The sequence below is a fragment of the Patagioenas fasciata genome, chromosome Z (genome assembly GCF_037038585.1).
Source record: "Patagioenas fasciata isolate bPatFas1 chromosome Z, bPatFas1.hap1, whole genome shotgun sequence".
In the NCBI taxonomy this organism is placed as follows: Eukaryota; Metazoa; Chordata; class Aves; order Columbiformes; family Columbidae; genus Patagioenas; species Patagioenas fasciata.
In genome coordinates this window covers 73103549-73120948 of record NC_092560.1, presented here as the reverse complement: position 1 = coordinate 73120948, position 17400 = coordinate 73103549, and the positions used below count along the sequence as shown (strand labels likewise).

The window sequence follows — 17400 nt, the reverse complement described above, 5'->3', positions numbered from 1 at the left end:
GCTGACAGTGTTTCCGTTCAACTGCTATTTACAAGATTTAGGTAGCAGCTTGGGCCAAGGCCATTTCTACACTAGGAAGTTTTAACAGCACCATTTCCACTGGGAAGCAGCTGCCAGCATTGTGATTTCGCTTACTCCCTGCCATAGCTAGCTCTTACTTTACATGGTGTACTGTCTCTTCATCAGAAACAGAAAAAGAATAGAGAAATTGCTGGGAAACCCAGCCAAAAGCTACTATAGTAGCAGGTACTGCTGTGATGGTGCCCAGATCTTGGGCAGTTCTGTGGGAACTTGTGCTGTCACTGCAGCCTGGACCAACCAGAAATGTGAAAGCACAACTTAAAAAATAGTTGCCTGAAATCCATACCAGCACTGTGGTAGAGATCAGCTATGACAGGGAAGAAAAGCACTCGTTCCCTTATGCTGGAGACCCAGTCATAGTCCAGCCTTTTTACTCCTGATTTTTTTTTATACTCAAAGCTCACAGTACTGGGAAACTAAGTCATTGTATTTTCTTACACATTTTAATGTTTTTCTGATGGAAAAAATGCAAGTTACCCCATTTTTGAATGGAGTAATTTTAATAGTATCTGTTTTTATTTAGATAATCAGGGTTTATTTTGCATTGTACTGATTTGTTAAATATTCTCTCTCCTTATTCTGCCAGAATGTGCATTTGGTTGTTTTTCAGTATTTTCTTCTGCACTGCATGTAAGCATAAAATAAATTGAAAAGGCAATTCCTTTGTTTTCCCCTCTGCATTTCTCTAGATGCTGCTCTGAGAGACAGGTGTGGAGAGAGTGATTTTTGGGGTGCATGAGCAAAGTGAATAAACAACAAAAGTTACCTTAATGTGGGATCTGCATCCTATGTGCCCCTCTTAAGGTCTGAGGTGCCTTCTACTCTCAGACGTCTGTAGTCACTTGGATTGTGATTAGGAGGCCCTGGTTCATATGAGAATTAACAAACAGTAAAGGCCAAGGGCAGCCACCTGGGGTTTTTTTTGGTCCTCCTGGCCGTGTGGTAGGGGTTTCTCCTCCAGCTTTGGCCACCAGCGTGGTTCATGACAGCTTTCCCTAAACTTTGACATTACCTCTGCAGCATCTGTATTAGAAGTCTTTATTCACAAAGGGGTTTCCTATCTGTTATCTTAGACCATCTGTCATCTCCACCAGCTGGGAGATGTCCAGGACTGCCACTAATGAGGCTACAGCATAATCAAACCTTTGAGCCTTTCCTCATGTCTGCCTTAGCCTGGTGAACAACTAGTAGGTCACGAAAACTAGCTTGGGAGGATGAAAAGAGGCTTTCCAGAAATAGGCTGAGGACTTAGAGATGAGGTGGACTTTTTACCCTTTTTACCTTGAGTAGCCACATTCAAAATGGTGACCTGTGAAATAATTTTCTTGAAGACAGATCTGTGCTGGTGTTACTCCTAATATAATGTTTATTCTGCTAGGACTGCAGCATCCATGCAGGTATTTTAGCCTAGAAGGATTTTTTACTGGTGACAGTGCCCTTTGGAGAGCTGGTTTAAATTCCAAGATTTTATAAATAAATTTGAATCATTACCTGCAACATGCACTAACGTAAGTTTTAAAGGTAGACTTTTATTCTGTAAACCAAGCCTAAACATTACCTTATTATGTGACTGGAAGTTATGACAACCAAACAGTGAGAGATTTTCATGTTGTAGACAACCTATCTAATTTGTTCTCGGAGTTCATAAAACGTTTAAGATAATGTATTTGGCTGCCATTCAGCATGAACATAAGCCAACTGACACAGATGTCAGTAAAAATAATTGAGTAACTGGATTTTTAGAGGGATTTGGTAATGAATGTCTTACCTTCTGACTTCTCAATTTAAAGAATTTCTGAAGATACAGTTACAGGACTCAGGGTCAACTAGTTAAGGCATTTGGAGGTACTCTGGTACCGTGTTTTGTTTAATCATCCAGAACCTTTCCTTATTTGGAATGTATACAAGAGCAACCTCATAGAAAATTATGAAACTGTTAATGATAGTTCAAAATTTTTGTATACATTACTGGATAGTTTGGGGGCATTATTTGAGTTTGGGGCGCCCTCTTCAAGAAATTTGGGATTTTTACAGCTGAGGGGAAAACGTGTAAGGTGTTTCACAATTTACAGAACTGCTTTCTGTTTACTAGCTCTAAAAATATATATCTTAGGAAGTATTTGCCACCTCTTGTAAAACAGAAAGCTGTAGAAGATTCGCAGCCTTACTCAGACAAAATTCCCAAGACAAGGCGAACAGCCATGTCATGCCTGGTTTTATAGAAGTATCATTTGGGAACAGCAAAAATTATTTAGTTATTTGTTATGTGTTTTTTTTCCTCCCCTTCGGACAGAAAACAGCACTTGAGAAGAAACAGTTGCTAAGAACTGGCACTACAGCTTTAGGGAAGGTGTTACCCATTAGTATTTGGGCAGTTATCAATGGTATCGCCTGCCTGATGAGTGTTATTTCTCTCCTTTTGCTTTCAGCAGCCGTGTTCCCCAGCACACAGACAAGTCGAAGTGGAACAGGAGCTGGGGCAGTGTCGTTGTCCCACCCCAGCAGCCACTCCTCCCCAGGACAGAACGTACAGGGTAGTCCTCTCCATCCTCTCCCCCAGTTACCTCTTCTCTCAGCTGCGGACTCAGAGAGGTAAGACAAGCTCCAGCTTTTCCCCCTGAGCCTGGGGCAGCCCTGCCTTCAGAGCTGCCAGGACGGATGCAAACTGAATTATCAATGTGCAGAAAGTTGGTGGTGGTGGCCCCTGGCTACCTCTGGGTATGGATTTATTCAGGGGAGAGAGAGAGGAAAAGGGCTCTTATCCTGTCCCAGGCATGGGGCTTTCCATCCATCTCCATTTCAAGGACTTCCTCCCATCCTTTCTTGATCTCCACCAATGCCCTGAGCAAGGAAAGCCATACTGGATGGGACACTAAACTTCAGAGGACCCTAGTCACAATTTACAGAATGAGGGCCCTGACATTCGTGTTTCTGTTTACTTGTGGTAGGAGAGTCATATTCTGACAGCATTTTCTCTATACTAAGTATTTCTGCAGGAACTTTTCCCCTTCCCTTCCCTTCCCTTCCCTTCCCTTCCCTTCCCTTCCCTTCCCTTCCCTTCCCTTCCCTTCCCTTCCCTTCCCTTCCCTTCCCTTCCCTTCCCTTCCCTTCCCTTCCCCCTTCCCTTCCCCCTTCCCTTCCCCCTTCCCTTCCCCCTTCCCTTCCCCCTTCCCTTCCCCTTTCCCTTCCCCCTTCCCTTCCCCCTTCCCTTCCCCCTTCCCTTCCCCCTTCCCTTCCCCCTTCCCTTCCCCCTTCCCTTCCCCCTTCCCTTCCCCCTTCCCTTCCCCCTTCCCTTCCCTTCCCTTCCCCCTTCCCTTCCCCCTTCCCTTCCCCCTTCCCTCCCCTTCCCCCTTCCCTTTCCTTCCCTTCCCTTACCATTTTGTTAAGACTAGCAGGTGATGAAAGAATTTTTAGTTCACTGGTTTGAGAGCTTGATTTATAGTCATGATTTATTTTATACTGGCTATGTACAAATGCCCTGACCTTTGCTGTTTCCATGATTTTAGATATTTCAGTGATGTGAAAGCAGATTGCTTGTAAGTGGTTTAATTTTCATGTTCAGTCATTCCCTATATTATATTCAGCAATCTTTCCAATTACTTGTGTAGTGTATGGTATTACAGGTTTCCACTTAGTTCACTGATCACAAGACTTAAGAAGCTTAAGCAAAAAGGTTTTCAGTGGAAAAGTCAGTAAGATACATCATCACATAAAATACTAAATTCTTACTATATGCATACAGAAACATTATTTTATCAATCTCCCTGTTTTTCAGTGCTCTAAATGATAAACTACTGTATTTCATTAATGTATTTCAAAGTGTGTAATTTCCTTAAGTGACAGAAATGCCAGTAATTTGAAGAGCACAAAGTATCCAATTATAAACCTGAAAAGAACATGCACTAGATTTCAATTACTGATAAATGGGCATAATTTGTTTGGAGGAAAGCAGTACTCACTCTGGCTTGTATCAGGAAGATGGGAGAACATGCTGGCTCAGGGATTGACAACAGGTTTCAGATCGCATGTGTGAATTCAGCCCCATCTGGAGTCACTGGAAGTTGTTGAGCTTTTTTTGTACACCACTCTGGGATGAAGCTGTTGACTTGTCACTGAAGCTCATCTAGTGGTTTAGTCCTTCTTCCCCACTCTCAGACACAGGATCCTGATCTTTTTTCCCTTGCTCTGACCCTCTGTGCAAACTGTGGGTCTGCCCAGGTTCTCTTGCCTGATTAGAGGCTTTTCCTTCCCAGTATGGTTTTCTCTGCAGTGTATGAACTGTTCAACGTTCATATCCAATAAGTGTCAGAGCACGAGGTGGCAGGTAGGAACAAATCAATAATTATTACAGGCATAAACTTCATTATAAAAACAGTGATCTCCTACTAACCCATTTCTGAGGCACTTACTGGTGCAGAGACGTTTAGAACGTGACTTGAATCCATTACAGACCTCAGGGTACTACAGGATTCTACAGAATAAGAACAATCAAAAACTAGTCATACACTTCTTTCTCATGTGTTAACTGTATACACTCTCTCGAAAAAGGCTTCAAGGTCTAATTCCCATAGGTGAAGCTACTTTGAATCAAAACAAAAACAACAAACAAGCAAACAAACAAACAAAAAAGAAGTCACTATCTTCATTTAGGTAACGTGACAAATGGCAATTTAAATTCAGGAAAGAAAAGAAGTGTTACAGCAGTGTTGGTTTGGTTACAGAATATCTAGTACAAATTAAGGGAAATGCTTAAGAGAAAAACTAGTTCAGAATTTGCATCTAATAGAGTCCGCTCAGGGGTCCTGCAAGTAGGCTGTCATTTACACCACTTCACAGATCTGATGGTAGCTGTGAAAATGTGAACTGAACAAACCAACACTTCTGTATAGAAAGTGCCAAAAACAGTGTCTTTGAAAGGTGTGCCATCACCCTGTTTGCCTCAGTCTTGTCATGGTGAGGGCTGCAGGATTTAGGAGTGCAAGCAGGGGGGTTGTTCCTTCCATGCTGTGGGTGCCTGAGGTCATTCCGGAGCTGGGACTGGCTGCCCAGCATTCGCCTTGGTTGGGGTGAAGCTGATCCACCTGGCCTGGCTGCTTGGGTGGCTCTGGGGCCAGTCATGTTCCCCTTCCATTCTGGACAGCAGGCTCAGCTTTGTGAGTGAGAGAAGGAGAAGGAAATAGGCACTTTCCGTACATCTCCAGGTACCATGGGGTAGAGAAATAATAGTAGGTCTACCTGAAGGGAAGTTATAGCCAGGTGGGGATTGGTCTCTTCTCCCAGGCAGTCAGCAATAGGACAAGGGGGCATGGGCTTAAACTCTGCCAGGGGAAATTTAGGCTGGATATTAGAAAGAAATTCTTTGCAGAGAGAGTGGTCAGGCATTGGAATGGCTGCCCAGGGAGGTGGTGGACTCACCATCCCTGGAGGTTTTTAAACTGAGATTGGACATGGCACTTAGTGCCATGATCTAGTAAATGGACTGGAGTTGGACCAAGAGTTGGACTTGATGATCTCTGAGGTCTTTTCCAACCCAGTCAATTCTGTGATTCTGTGATTCTTTTATATCTCCACCTAGATGATGGTAGGGAAAGTGTGGATTTCATTAAGCCTTATCAATGTGAGAAACTGAACCGAACATCTTACACTGCTTTCATTCTGTGAACAAAACTCAATGTACAAGTCAGATAAAGAGTTTGGATACAAGAAGCAACTTCATTTATCAAAGGAGAAAACGCACATAATAAAAATGCAGATTTACATTTTATTTGTTCCATCTTTATGATACTAACTTTCAGTGCTCCCCCAGTAGGAAATATGGCAACTGTTAAATGAAGCTACCAAATGGTAATAGTACCCAAAACCATATGTATAAAGGGGCATAGGTACTTGGCTTCTTTTTCACTCATTTTTGTAATAAAAAATGACATAGGCATTCCAGGAAGCTGAAAAAAAGGTCTAATTAAAACTCAGATTAAAAAAATGTGGCTTTTATATGGCATAGTTAACATGGGCATCTCAGTGCCTCAAAACTCATGATGCCAAATGCTTGAAATATCGGTCTATTTATTTATTATTTATTGGATTACGCAATTCTGCTTTTTATTCCTTGATTTTTTGCAAGAAGTGGCCTGTTAACTGATGTGAGACCAGAACTTGGTGTTCCAGATGATTTTTCACCTTCCTGTGAGCCGGAGTTAGTGGTGTGTCCCTGCAGCGTGACACATCCTGGCTTCATAGGAATTGCTAGAGACTGTAGAAAGCTGGAAAGAAGGACTTAGGACTGACCTGTTCAGTTTATCATTACTGTAATGGTCTAATAAGTTCCACATTAGTGATTCTTTTTGCTTATTTGAGTGTGTGGTTATATTCCTTTTATGCTTTTGATATAAAATAATAAGTAGCTCCAAGCCAGACTTCCAGAAGCAAAAGCCTCTGAGTGGTTCTAACCAGGGAGCTGACACATCCAATCTTCACATATTACAAAGCCCTTTGTATGTGGCATATATGAGCTGCCTCAAATAAAGTCTTTAAAGACCTTAACAATGTGGGTTTGGAATCAGTACAGTAATTTCTTTCCAGACATGAGACACTTTGGAGGATTGTCTGTGAAGACATTATCATTTTTTTTGTCAGTGGGCAAATGACACATACACATGATAGATGCTAAAGAATGGAGATGGCAGCAAGTCTGACACTGAACCTGAGCCAGAGCTGACCTAGCAAATCATGGAATTTTTCTCCAGCCTATTTCCACATTTTTTTTTAAGGGCACTCTTTTTCTTTTCTTTGCATTTTCAAGAAATTCAGTTCCCTAATAGAATGCAGCCACAGAAAGTGCTGAGAGACATTTTAAAGTTATACAGGGTGTTTCAAAAAGATGGACCCGATTTGAAATCACTGTATATTTGACATTGAGTCCATGTTTTTGAAACATTCTGTATATCTCTATTTCCAGGGAATCTGTATATTGAGATGGCCCCTCACAGTTTCCTTCCTTAAAATCCATCTTAAATCCAATTTAAATTATTTGTTCTTCTTCTCACCAGAGTATGTGATGCTGGGAAGAGGGGCTGTTCTTTCTTCATGCCGTCCCTTCTTTGGGCTACACGGACCACTGGTTTAATCTGAATTGGCAGTTCCTGTGTTCCTAAAGCTTGAGCATGAAAAGGATTTTGGGCACTTATTAATGATAGAAAAGAAGGATATAAAATTAAAGTCTACTGGCACATGCAATCTACTCCCCTGAGGCAGCATGGAGATAGAAACCCACTGTGGGATCATTGCTTTGCAGTTGTGAGGCAGAGTTAGACAAGTGCAAATTCAGTGCCTGAACAAAACTATTGATAAAATTTTGGTTTGTGTTGGCCAAAATATTTCTGTTGTGGGAGAAGATTCCCTTCCTTTAAAAAATAATTTGCAACAGAAAAATCATTGGAGAGAAACATTCTGTATTGTAGGTATGTAAAAATATTAGTTTTTTGTTATTTTGGTCAAATGAATGCTTTCATGACTTTAAGGGAAGACACTTGCTCTTTCAAAATTGTACTTGGCAAAAGCTATGCTTTCCTTACAAATGCATTGAAACCATGTTTGTTTGATTGTCATTGGTAGCTACCTGGACTAAATTACAGTGCAATATGTTGGGTTACAGAATACTGTATTACAACAGAATATTTCCCCTACCGACAGTGGACTGAGGAGCTGCAAAGTCCACACAGAGTAAAGTACACAGCGTAAATTGTGGAGCCAAAACAAAATATGAGATCACAGTAGAATGACAGAGATTTTTATAGCAGCAATGGAGACATCACCCTGGATTTTCTGGATTTGCCTAGAAATACAGAGGCAATTAGAGGGATTGAGTATAGATTGTTCCTCACTTAACCTTGTCAGAAAGTGCAGCAATGTACACGACACTGTTGGAGACAGCAGCCTGCTACAGGGAGCCTGTTGTTTTGTCCTCTGTCCAGCCACAACTTCAACTGTAGTAAGGTGAAAGCCTGATCTGCTGTCCATGTCAACTGCCTAACATCTGTATATGTTCCCAAACTATTTCAGACCAATGAAAAGGATTAGAACTCAGCCAGTTAACAGAGAAGCAACCCAAGGTGTTGTTTATACAGTATTAAAAGCAAATGTTGACCTCTGAATTTAAAAAAAAAAAAAAAAAGAAGAACGAATTTTTCAGCTTTAATGTTCAGTTTTCATTTTGGAACCATATTGAAAGCAACCGTAAGGATTGATGTTGTCTAAATGGTGGCACACGCTTTTCTTATCAGTGCAAAGAGAAAAGACAGAGGATGAAGATATAGCTGCATCCAACATAGTTACATAGTTCCTTCCTCAAATAACTCCTGCTAGTAGCATGGATTAATTGTAGGTAAACTATGTTCTAAACTCTTCCATCATTTTTATGCAGATATTTTCTTTTCAATATATTTTTAACAACTATTCAGTCAAAATGAAGGTTCACCATTTGGTAAACGGAGCCCAATCCAGTTAGCATCTGGTCATGAGTGGTGTTCCCAAAGGCTCTGTACTGGGGCCAGTTCTGTTTAATCTCTGTATCAGTGATCTGAATGAGATGATTGAGTGCACCCTCAGCAAGATTGCAGATGACCCCAAGCTAGGTGGGAGTGTTGATCTGCTCAACGGTAGGAAGGCCATACAGAGGGATCTGGATAGTCAGGCTGAGGCCAATTGTATGAGGTTCAACAAGGCCAAGTGCTGGGTCCTGCACTTGGGTCACAACAACCCCAGGCAGTGCTACAGGCTCAGGGAGGAGTGACTGGAAAGTGCCTGGTGGAAAAGGATCTGGGGATGCTGATTGACAAGTGGCTGAACATGAGCCAGTAGTGTGCCCAGGTGGCCAAAAAGGCCAACAGCATCCTGGCTTGTATCAGGAATAGTGTGGCCAGCAGGACCAGGGAAGTGATTGTACCACTGTCCTCAGTGCTGGTAAGGCTGCAACTCGAATCCTGTGTTCAGTTTTGGGCCCCTCATCATAAGAAGGACATTGAAATACTGGAGAGAGTTCAGAGGAGGGTGATGAAGCTGGTGAGGGGTCTGGAGCACAAGTCTGATGAGCAGCTGAGGGAACTGGGGCTGTTCAGCCTGGAGAAAAGGAGGCTGAGGGGAGACCTTATCACTCTCTATAACTGCCTGAAAGAAGGTTGTAGCATGGAGGGGGAAACACAGAATCTGATATAGTATGAAATAATGATCTTTTGGTAGATTTAGCAAAAATAATCTCTTTTTCTACAACTCTGAAAATTTACAAGCAGGAAAACAGAAATTTACTAACCCTCTAGGGATACAAAAATTGACAGACCTATTGCCCTGTTATCCAAATGGTTATTTGGTATTTGGGTTCTTGTAATATGTTTTTTTCTCTTAAAAAAAAAAAAAAATCAGACATTTTTGACATTATCTAGTTTATTTACCAAAAGGCAGTCAAAAGTCTTCACTCCTGTTTCCTAGAATAGATTAGCAGTTCTGGCCTGTTTGATGAAGTTGATTCTCTTTGACTACAAAGAAAGGGCTAGAGTAAGTTTGTTTTCACAATGTATTTTTTTAGCTAAGTTTGCCTTTACACTTCTTCTGTAGTGATTCAAGGTAATCTTTATAATCATATTTAAAATGTACTTTCTGGTATACTATGAATATGGCCACACAAAGAGAATTTGAGAGAGGAAAGCCAGAAGCATGAGGGGGGATTTCATGGTACCATTAGTGCTAAAAACAAAAGTTCAGAAATTATATTTCAGACACCAAATCAATGTGACTGGCTGCCAAATTATACTCTTTTTAATGCATGTTCACAATTTTTGTCTGCAATTTGAAATGTGAACTCTTTGTATTACTTCTTTCGACCATGCGCATGTGTGTACATATATAGCAATTAGATTAGCCACTTCCAGATTTCCTCACACAGAAGATATGTGATTCCAGCTTTCCTTTGTTGTAGTCTTTCTCACTTGTAAGTCTGTCTTGCAGTCAATCATTCTGCGGTTCTGCCTCCACAATGCCAGTGTGCCATCCTTCCCAGCCTTCCTGTATTCCTTGCTTCTGCAGGGTGAGGTTTGAAGCATTGAGAAAGGAGGACAGAAGATCAGAAAGATTTGGGATGCTGCCTTGTGTTCCCTCTGTTGCCTTTTTCGTAATCTGAAAAAAAAAAAAAGGCAAGAAAAACTCAGGCTCGTGTTGCAGCTTGGGGTTGCTGTTCTCTTTCAGAAGGTGGCCAGGTGAAGCAGTGACAGTGAGTCAAAGGCATTTTCTTTTGAGATGAGACTGAAATCTGTTAGAGACCTGGAATTTTTCGGGTTACCAGCACACTGGCTCCAGTCTTGAACCAAATTTCCTGCTCTTCCTTCTCCCCTTAGGAAGGGGAGCTGGTTTTTTAGCCACAGAGAGCTCTGTGAAGTGGATGCAGGTGACAGCTCTTGGAGACATCAAGCAGTGAAGGTGGGAGAAGTCTATTGAACATTGTGCTTATACAGGAATCGCTTGATGTTCCTGGGCCAGTCGTGTACTTCCATGAGCTTCCTGAGGCTGGGAGTGTGAAATTAAATGAAAGACTTCCAGCCTAGAAGAACAGCAGCCAAAATAACTCTTAGGTGATAAGTCTTTCAAATTCCCATAGAAAAAAGGGAGCTGTAGGTCCATGTGAAAGCTGTAGGTCAGGCAGAGCTTTGAATGGTACTGCTCTTCTTGCTTTCCTTATTTCCAATCAGCTTCAACAGTGACAGCTTGATTTCACAGTTACAATACCTGTCTCCACTGTCTTGGATTGCAACGGCAGTTCTGCTTGGTGGGAAGTTTAACAAAAATGGTTTCTCTACCACCTAGTTCTCAGTATTTTCTTCACCTATAAAAATAACCCCTCCAGCTCTTTTATGCCCAAACAATTCAGCACATCCAGTTCTTATGTCAAGGAGTCTTAAAGCACTTGAGATTCTGGGTGAAGAAACACCTTGTATAACCTTGTTACAGAGACATAAAAGGCTCTTTCCCTACCACACCAAATGGCCATTTCCAGGTGGCCAACCATGCTAAAATAAACTGTATGAATAGTTATAAATAGTGTATAAATACACCATTTATACTATATAGGTATACTGTTAGCTTTCCTCTCCTCTTCCTTTTCCACACATTGCTTTGATTGTGCATATAGTTTACATTTGGGCCAGCTCCAGTCAGCAGATGCCAGAGTAAAATATTTTTTGAATGTAACCATGACCAGTACTGGTCATAAAATAAACCTTATATATGTACTGTTTTAACTAATCTCATCACATTAGGTAAACTTTGGTAACTTCATCATCTGTCTTACTACCACATCTAGTAATTCCTCAGCAGGACACTTTTTCATAGCTACTGTTAGAAAGGGAGAGGCTACTCAAAGGCTCCAGAAACATTCTTGCTCTGATTTTGTGGCACCTTTCTGAGAATCCGCCTGGTTCCTGATTGCATTGTCTCCAGGGCCTGGCCACAATTCTTGATGGCAATGGTTTCAAGCTGGTCCTGATTGTTTCAGGAACAAAATTAAATTGCATTTCCCCCAGTAACACATTGTGATTTGTTCAGGGACAAATCTGGAGTGAGGCAAGTCTGAGTTTCTCTTTTGTTAGGCAGAAGGGAAGTAAAAGTAGATAACTATAGTCACCCATATCAGTAAGCCAGGAATTCAGAAAGTGATTAATAAATCATTATGAAGACCACTAAAATCTACTAAATAGGAGTCCTGTCTGGCTGTACAAAGTAGTATAGCCAAAGGAGGGAGGTTGGGCTTTTAAATCAAAAGTGTAATCTGTAAAACTGCTTTTCACTTTGCATTTTGAAAAGCATTTTTTCCTGTTGTTGACTGCTGGTTAAAGCCATTTTTCAGAGGTTAATTTTCACAAATTAATTTTGAAAACATGAAGGAAGATATCCCATTATTTTTTAAATAATAGCAGTAATAAAAGATTGTCTGGACATTGCTCTCAACCTCTGGCAGCAAGTAACAGTCTTTCTATGTGAGTGCTATACAAACATCTAACTCCAGTCCTTACTCAAGGAAACATAACCAGGCAGTTGTAACGCTTTTTAAAAACCTCTGATATTCTTATCGCAATACAGCTACTGATTTCTCCTTTAAAAAAAAAATGAAAATAAATCTACTATTATTGTGAAACACACGCATGCTTTATTCTCTACCTGCCTAGTATGTTTTTAAGACTACATTGCATAAATTATCAGGAACAAGGAAATATTTTGCTCATTAGAGACTCAGTAGCAACATCTTTATTTCCTCCATCTATTATCTGAAGTAATATATTTGTTTTGAAGTCAATATCAAATCAGCTCAAAGACCATCCAAACCCTATCTAATATGCCTAAAAATTTGATTGTCAAAGAACACAGAGTAGGCAGTAAATCATCCAAAGGTCATTTTGACACTTGCTATACTCCAAATGTAAATTATGGATCTACTGGAAAGGTAGTAAACAGATTTCAGATTAAGTCAAAATCACAGAGATAATGAGTGGCAGAAACTGATTCTGAGCTTCAGCATAAGCACTGTCAAGTATCTTGGATTTAACTACAGTAATAACCTGTACGATGACCCTGACCAGATGTGTTCTGTAATACAACTACCACAGTTGCACCGTCTGTTGTATTCAGGATGAGATTACAGCTTCCTTACACTTCTGGAGGAAAAAAAAGTTTTTAAAAAGTTGTCTAGTGTCTTGTGGTCCAGCCTCAGGAGAACAGAGGCCAGATCCAGGCTTTGTGTTCCTGGCAGACTGTCAGCTGCAAGCACCAGTTTCCCCCAGCAGCAGCCACTGAGCACACCCCCCATGGAGAAGGGCAGGTGGGTTTTCTGGCTTGGCACGTGCTCGCAGCTTGCTTTTAGCACTGGAGAGAGAAGCTGATATGTGACAGGAATACCACATCAGTTTTCACTCACCCTCTTGCAGAACTATCCTGACTCTTTTCTTTGGGCCTTCCTGGCTCTCCTCTCATGGATGAGAAAGTGGCCATGAGCCATTCCTGAGCCCAGGTTGTTTCATTTACTAATCTGGTCCCATTAGTCTAGCGGGTAGTTTGGTCATCAGGGGCATAGACCAGAGCTCTTTTAACCTCAGCTTTCAATCTGCAAAAATGACTGTAGCACCTATGTGTAATCCACTTTGAAGAATGCCATTTTAAGGACATATAGAAAAAAGATAAATTTACAAATTCTGTAAAATGCTTGTGTAAAATACTCAAAGCAGTGTGTATCCCTGTAGTGCCAGTAGTGACAAAGCTGTGCAAAACATAACAGTGAAGTGATGAACCTGTTTGACAGCTGTACCACCAGGTTTGGTCTGAATGGAGTCCAGATCAACACTTTGATGTGGTCAGACTCTGCCCAACTGGAAGCAATCTGATACTTGCCTTTATATACATTAAATTGACCTTAAAATGGGGGGGGGGGGGGTCTGGTGTTTTGTTTTTTTTTTTTTCTTTATTTTTTTGTTTTTTCATTTTGTTTGTGTTGATTTTGTTTTGTTTGTTTTCAAATAGCTCTGTGTAACATAAAAAAAAAATTATAGAACTTGAAACATGAACCTAATATGTAACTCCTCATGTCCAATGACTGGAACTGATCACTCACTTCCAGTGAGGAAGAACAGCTATGTATTGACAGATATATCTGATACAAAACCTTCCAACGAGACAGCTGGCAATGCCACAGAAATCAGGTGCCTCATGAGGCATCTCCTCCCATTAAGACTTAAACGCACCCATGGAAGTTAACAGGACTTTTTGATGACAAGGGTGCAATTCACCCTTTTCATTTCCTAGTCGTCAAATCTAATGATATGTCACCATTTAAAAATATATCTTCTCTGTATTCGGATTGCAACACTGTTCTTCTAGAAGTCTGTATCTATGCAAAGTATTAAACACTATAGTAATCTAAGTAAAGTAGAAACAGTCTTCAGCTCTTATCTGTTAGGGATTTTACAGATTTGTGTTTCTGAACTCCTAGGTTTGTTGCTCCAGCTCTTTCTCCTCATCACATCAGCCCCCAGAGAATTTCAGTTCCGCATCCCACTATGCAGAGACAGACTCCACAACCTCCCCACCTTCAACAGTCTGCAGGAATGTCTCTAAAGACACACCAGCCAGCAGCAAACCCTTTTTGTCAACCAAACAGCCTCCACATCCAAGGTAAGAAGGAAGAATCGTCATTACTTATGTTAATTGTTTGCCACAGATGCTTGGCTTCAAATGCAGTTCTTGAGGGCTGGTGCTGGTATTTTTAAGGCATGTTTCCTTTTGAAAGACTCTGGGAAGTAGCCTTCAGGACCCTGCCTTCAGACTTCCGTAATATTCTTAGCTTAGCTAATTATTTTTCATCTTACTACAGAGTTACAGGCTTTTCTTCAAACTGATTTTCAGAGCTGTTGTTGAAATAGAACTGCAAATAATTTTTTGGTGGCCTCTGCTTTTAATTTTCCAGTGTTACACTTCTGATCCCTCCTGAGTTTACATATAAAGTGTTAACAGGTTTTCAGGAGGTGGAATACTTGTGGAGTGGTGGAGACCTCTGCTTTTATTAGCATACATGTCCCTTACAGCTGTGTTCCCAATTGTGCTGTGTAAACAGCTTCTACAAGACTTCTCTCTGCCTCTTTGTTCAATCCAGTATAAACTTCTGTAGCTAAAAAGAAAATTAACAACAGCTGAAAACAACGTTGGATTGTTTGTTGGTTTTATGGGGTTTTGTTTGTTTGTTTTTGTTTTTCTAGCTGGTATGGAGTCTGAATGGTAATTACCTTAACATTTCAGAAATGTGTTGACAGCAGTAATGCTTTTCCTCTCAACTGTTCAAATATATGGTTTGCCATATTTACATTCACTGGACTTTTATAGGTGTTGGGTTTCTGCTTTTTGATTAGGCTTCCTGAGAATTACCATAGTAGATATCATAGGAAACATATCTTGAGAAAGCCAAGGCTTCTTGTATTTTCTTCCACTGATGGAAGCAATCTCTGTAGGCAAAGGGATGAGATAGGACACTGAGGCATCTCCCAGAGTTCCTGAGTATGAAGTGAAGAAAGGAAGTGTCGGTCTTGTTTTGTTCTTCTTGTCATAGTAGACCACACTTGAGCAGGATCTGAGCCAGGTTCTTTTCTTCCAGGAACTGGTAGCTCTGAACAGCGCTGATTAGTACTAGAAGAACATTAAGTTTACCGATAGATGTAAACAGCTACTGTTGGCTTTCTCTACTCTGTAATTAAAGTTTCACTAATAATCTAGGGCCAACATAGTACAGGATGAAATGTATTAATATGCTGTTACTTGTCATATGAGATATGCAAAGACATCCCAGAACAGGTCAAATAAATTCCTAGCATATGTGGTGTGAAGGGACCAGGTTAGCCATCCTGTTTCTGCAGTACAATACTTTTTACTCAGTTCCCTTTTTTGCTGAGTATTTGGCAAGAACTCATATTCCAGAAAGGCATCCAGACATTAAGGTATGTCCTTCTGCGTGGAAAAAAAAAATTGTCTTTGAGTGCACAGATGGCTTCACCACCCTCTTCCTCTCGGGACCATGAGAGCTTCAGCAATTGTAGAAGCTGGGATCACAACCAGTTGCTCCAAAGTTGAACAGTTTCCTGAGAATCCTGGCTCCCAAAGGGCTGCACACAGAACTTGCACTAGCTGGTGCAGCTAGCTCCATATCTGGGTGGGCGTCTTCTCTTTAGGGCAGGCCAGACTGATGCTATTGTGTTCATATCCCCCACACCCACAGTCCCAAGACGATTTAAAAGGACAAAAGACGTGAGTCCTTAAAAACATTATAAGAAGAAGGCCCAGTAGAGACCCGGATCTGGGTGAATGTTTTATATGGACAATGGGGAAGCCACACTTAAGATAGAGCTTAATGCTATCTTCTGAGCAGATGTAAAAACGGATAACCTCTAGGGCATGGGCCTTAAACCCGTATCATACTTAGTCCCACACTAGCATTACTATGTTTGCCTTACTGTCCTAGGAAAATCTATGTTGAAAATAGATGTTGCTGACAGGAATTACATACACATAGATAACAACTCAAAGTTGCAGTTGTGAAGATCCCTGCACTTAAAACAAGTAGGAAGACATTGTGGTCTGAATTATTGGGTTTTTTTAGTATTGAAAGATGCAATGCAATAGCCACATTTGGGTATTAAATTTTCTTTCAAGGATTAAGTAACCTATTGTCACTATAAGAGGTATTTTGTCTGAATGTACTCCCTCCCACTTAAGCACAGCTGCCTCTCCTCTGTGTGCTACACTGAAAGCTTTGTTTGTCCTGTGTGCCTGGAATTCTTTCCTAAACTCTCCCTTTCAAAGCAAATGTTTTAAGAGTTCATGGTCATGTTTTCCCAGCAGCAATAAAAGATTACCATCTTCCTTGGTCACACCATTATAGTGTAGAAAACCGCTATGGAGTTATCTCACCAACCTGGACTATCTGGTACATAAGAAGAGTCTGCGGGAAGCTCTGTTAGTTTCTGTCTCCTGCAATTCATAACCTGCCTTTTCATTATTCAAAGTGCTGTAACTATAGCCACTTCAACTCAGTCCACTACCAAACAAAGGTGACATTTTTGTCTCAACATGTAGTCATAAACTTGTCAACTCCATTTAAATTAGCTGTACTAAAGAAGAAAAAGTTTCATTACCCAAAAGCTTTCAGAAGTTCTAAACAGACTCCCTTACTGAAAACCTGACAATCTTAGAAGCTCATGGAGATCTCGGAGCACTATATTTTAGAAAGAAAAGACTTAGGAGATCCAAGACTGACAAGACTCTTATGTCTGATAAGTATTTGTATTGTGAAACTGCGTTTTGGTAGAAGAATGTTGTCTGCAGTTCAGATTTTATCATTTTTTCTGAGTGCTTTTCAGCATCAGACACACAGTAATGTCAGAGAGGGCTTTTTATTGCCTTGGGTAATATTATATGATAGACTAAATACTCTCCTTCGTCTTGTGAAATTCACAATTTCCTTTGCTGCATGGGATGGTTGAAAGGGATGGTGTTAGTCAGCTCACTGAGCTGCAGAAATTAAGCTCTTCTTTCATTAGACTGTAGTATCTCTTATTGGATTAACATAGGCAGTAAGTCTGAAACTATCCTGAGTTGGAAACTGGAGTGATAACTTCCCAGCTTGACACTATTGTATGCCATTGTACTATTTGTTTGTAGACAGAACAGACGACAGTACAGGTCCTGGAAATTGGCACCAGTTGGTCTAGGACCTGTATTGTACTGGTGAGTCTTTTAAGCCAA

At 40.8% G+C, this 17400-nt stretch overlaps 1 protein-coding gene across 7 annotated transcripts in view; it reads left to right on the top strand.

The window, feature by feature from the left end:
- Positions 1 to 17400, top strand: part of GLIS3 (GLIS family zinc finger 3) — a 174089-nt gene that overhangs the window by 144422 nt on the left and 12267 nt on the right. For 6 of the 7 annotated variants that reach the window (XM_071802177.1, XM_071802180.1, XM_071802178.1 and 3 more), the window contains 2 exons: positions 2511 to 2673; positions 14102 to 14283. In XM_071802177.1, the coding sequence (XP_071658278.1) occupies positions 2511 to 2673; positions 14102 to 14283 (345 nt within the window). The remainder of the gene's footprint in view (positions 1 to 2510; positions 2674 to 14101; positions 14284 to 17400) is intronic. The other variant, XM_071802176.1, reaches the window with a different exon arrangement.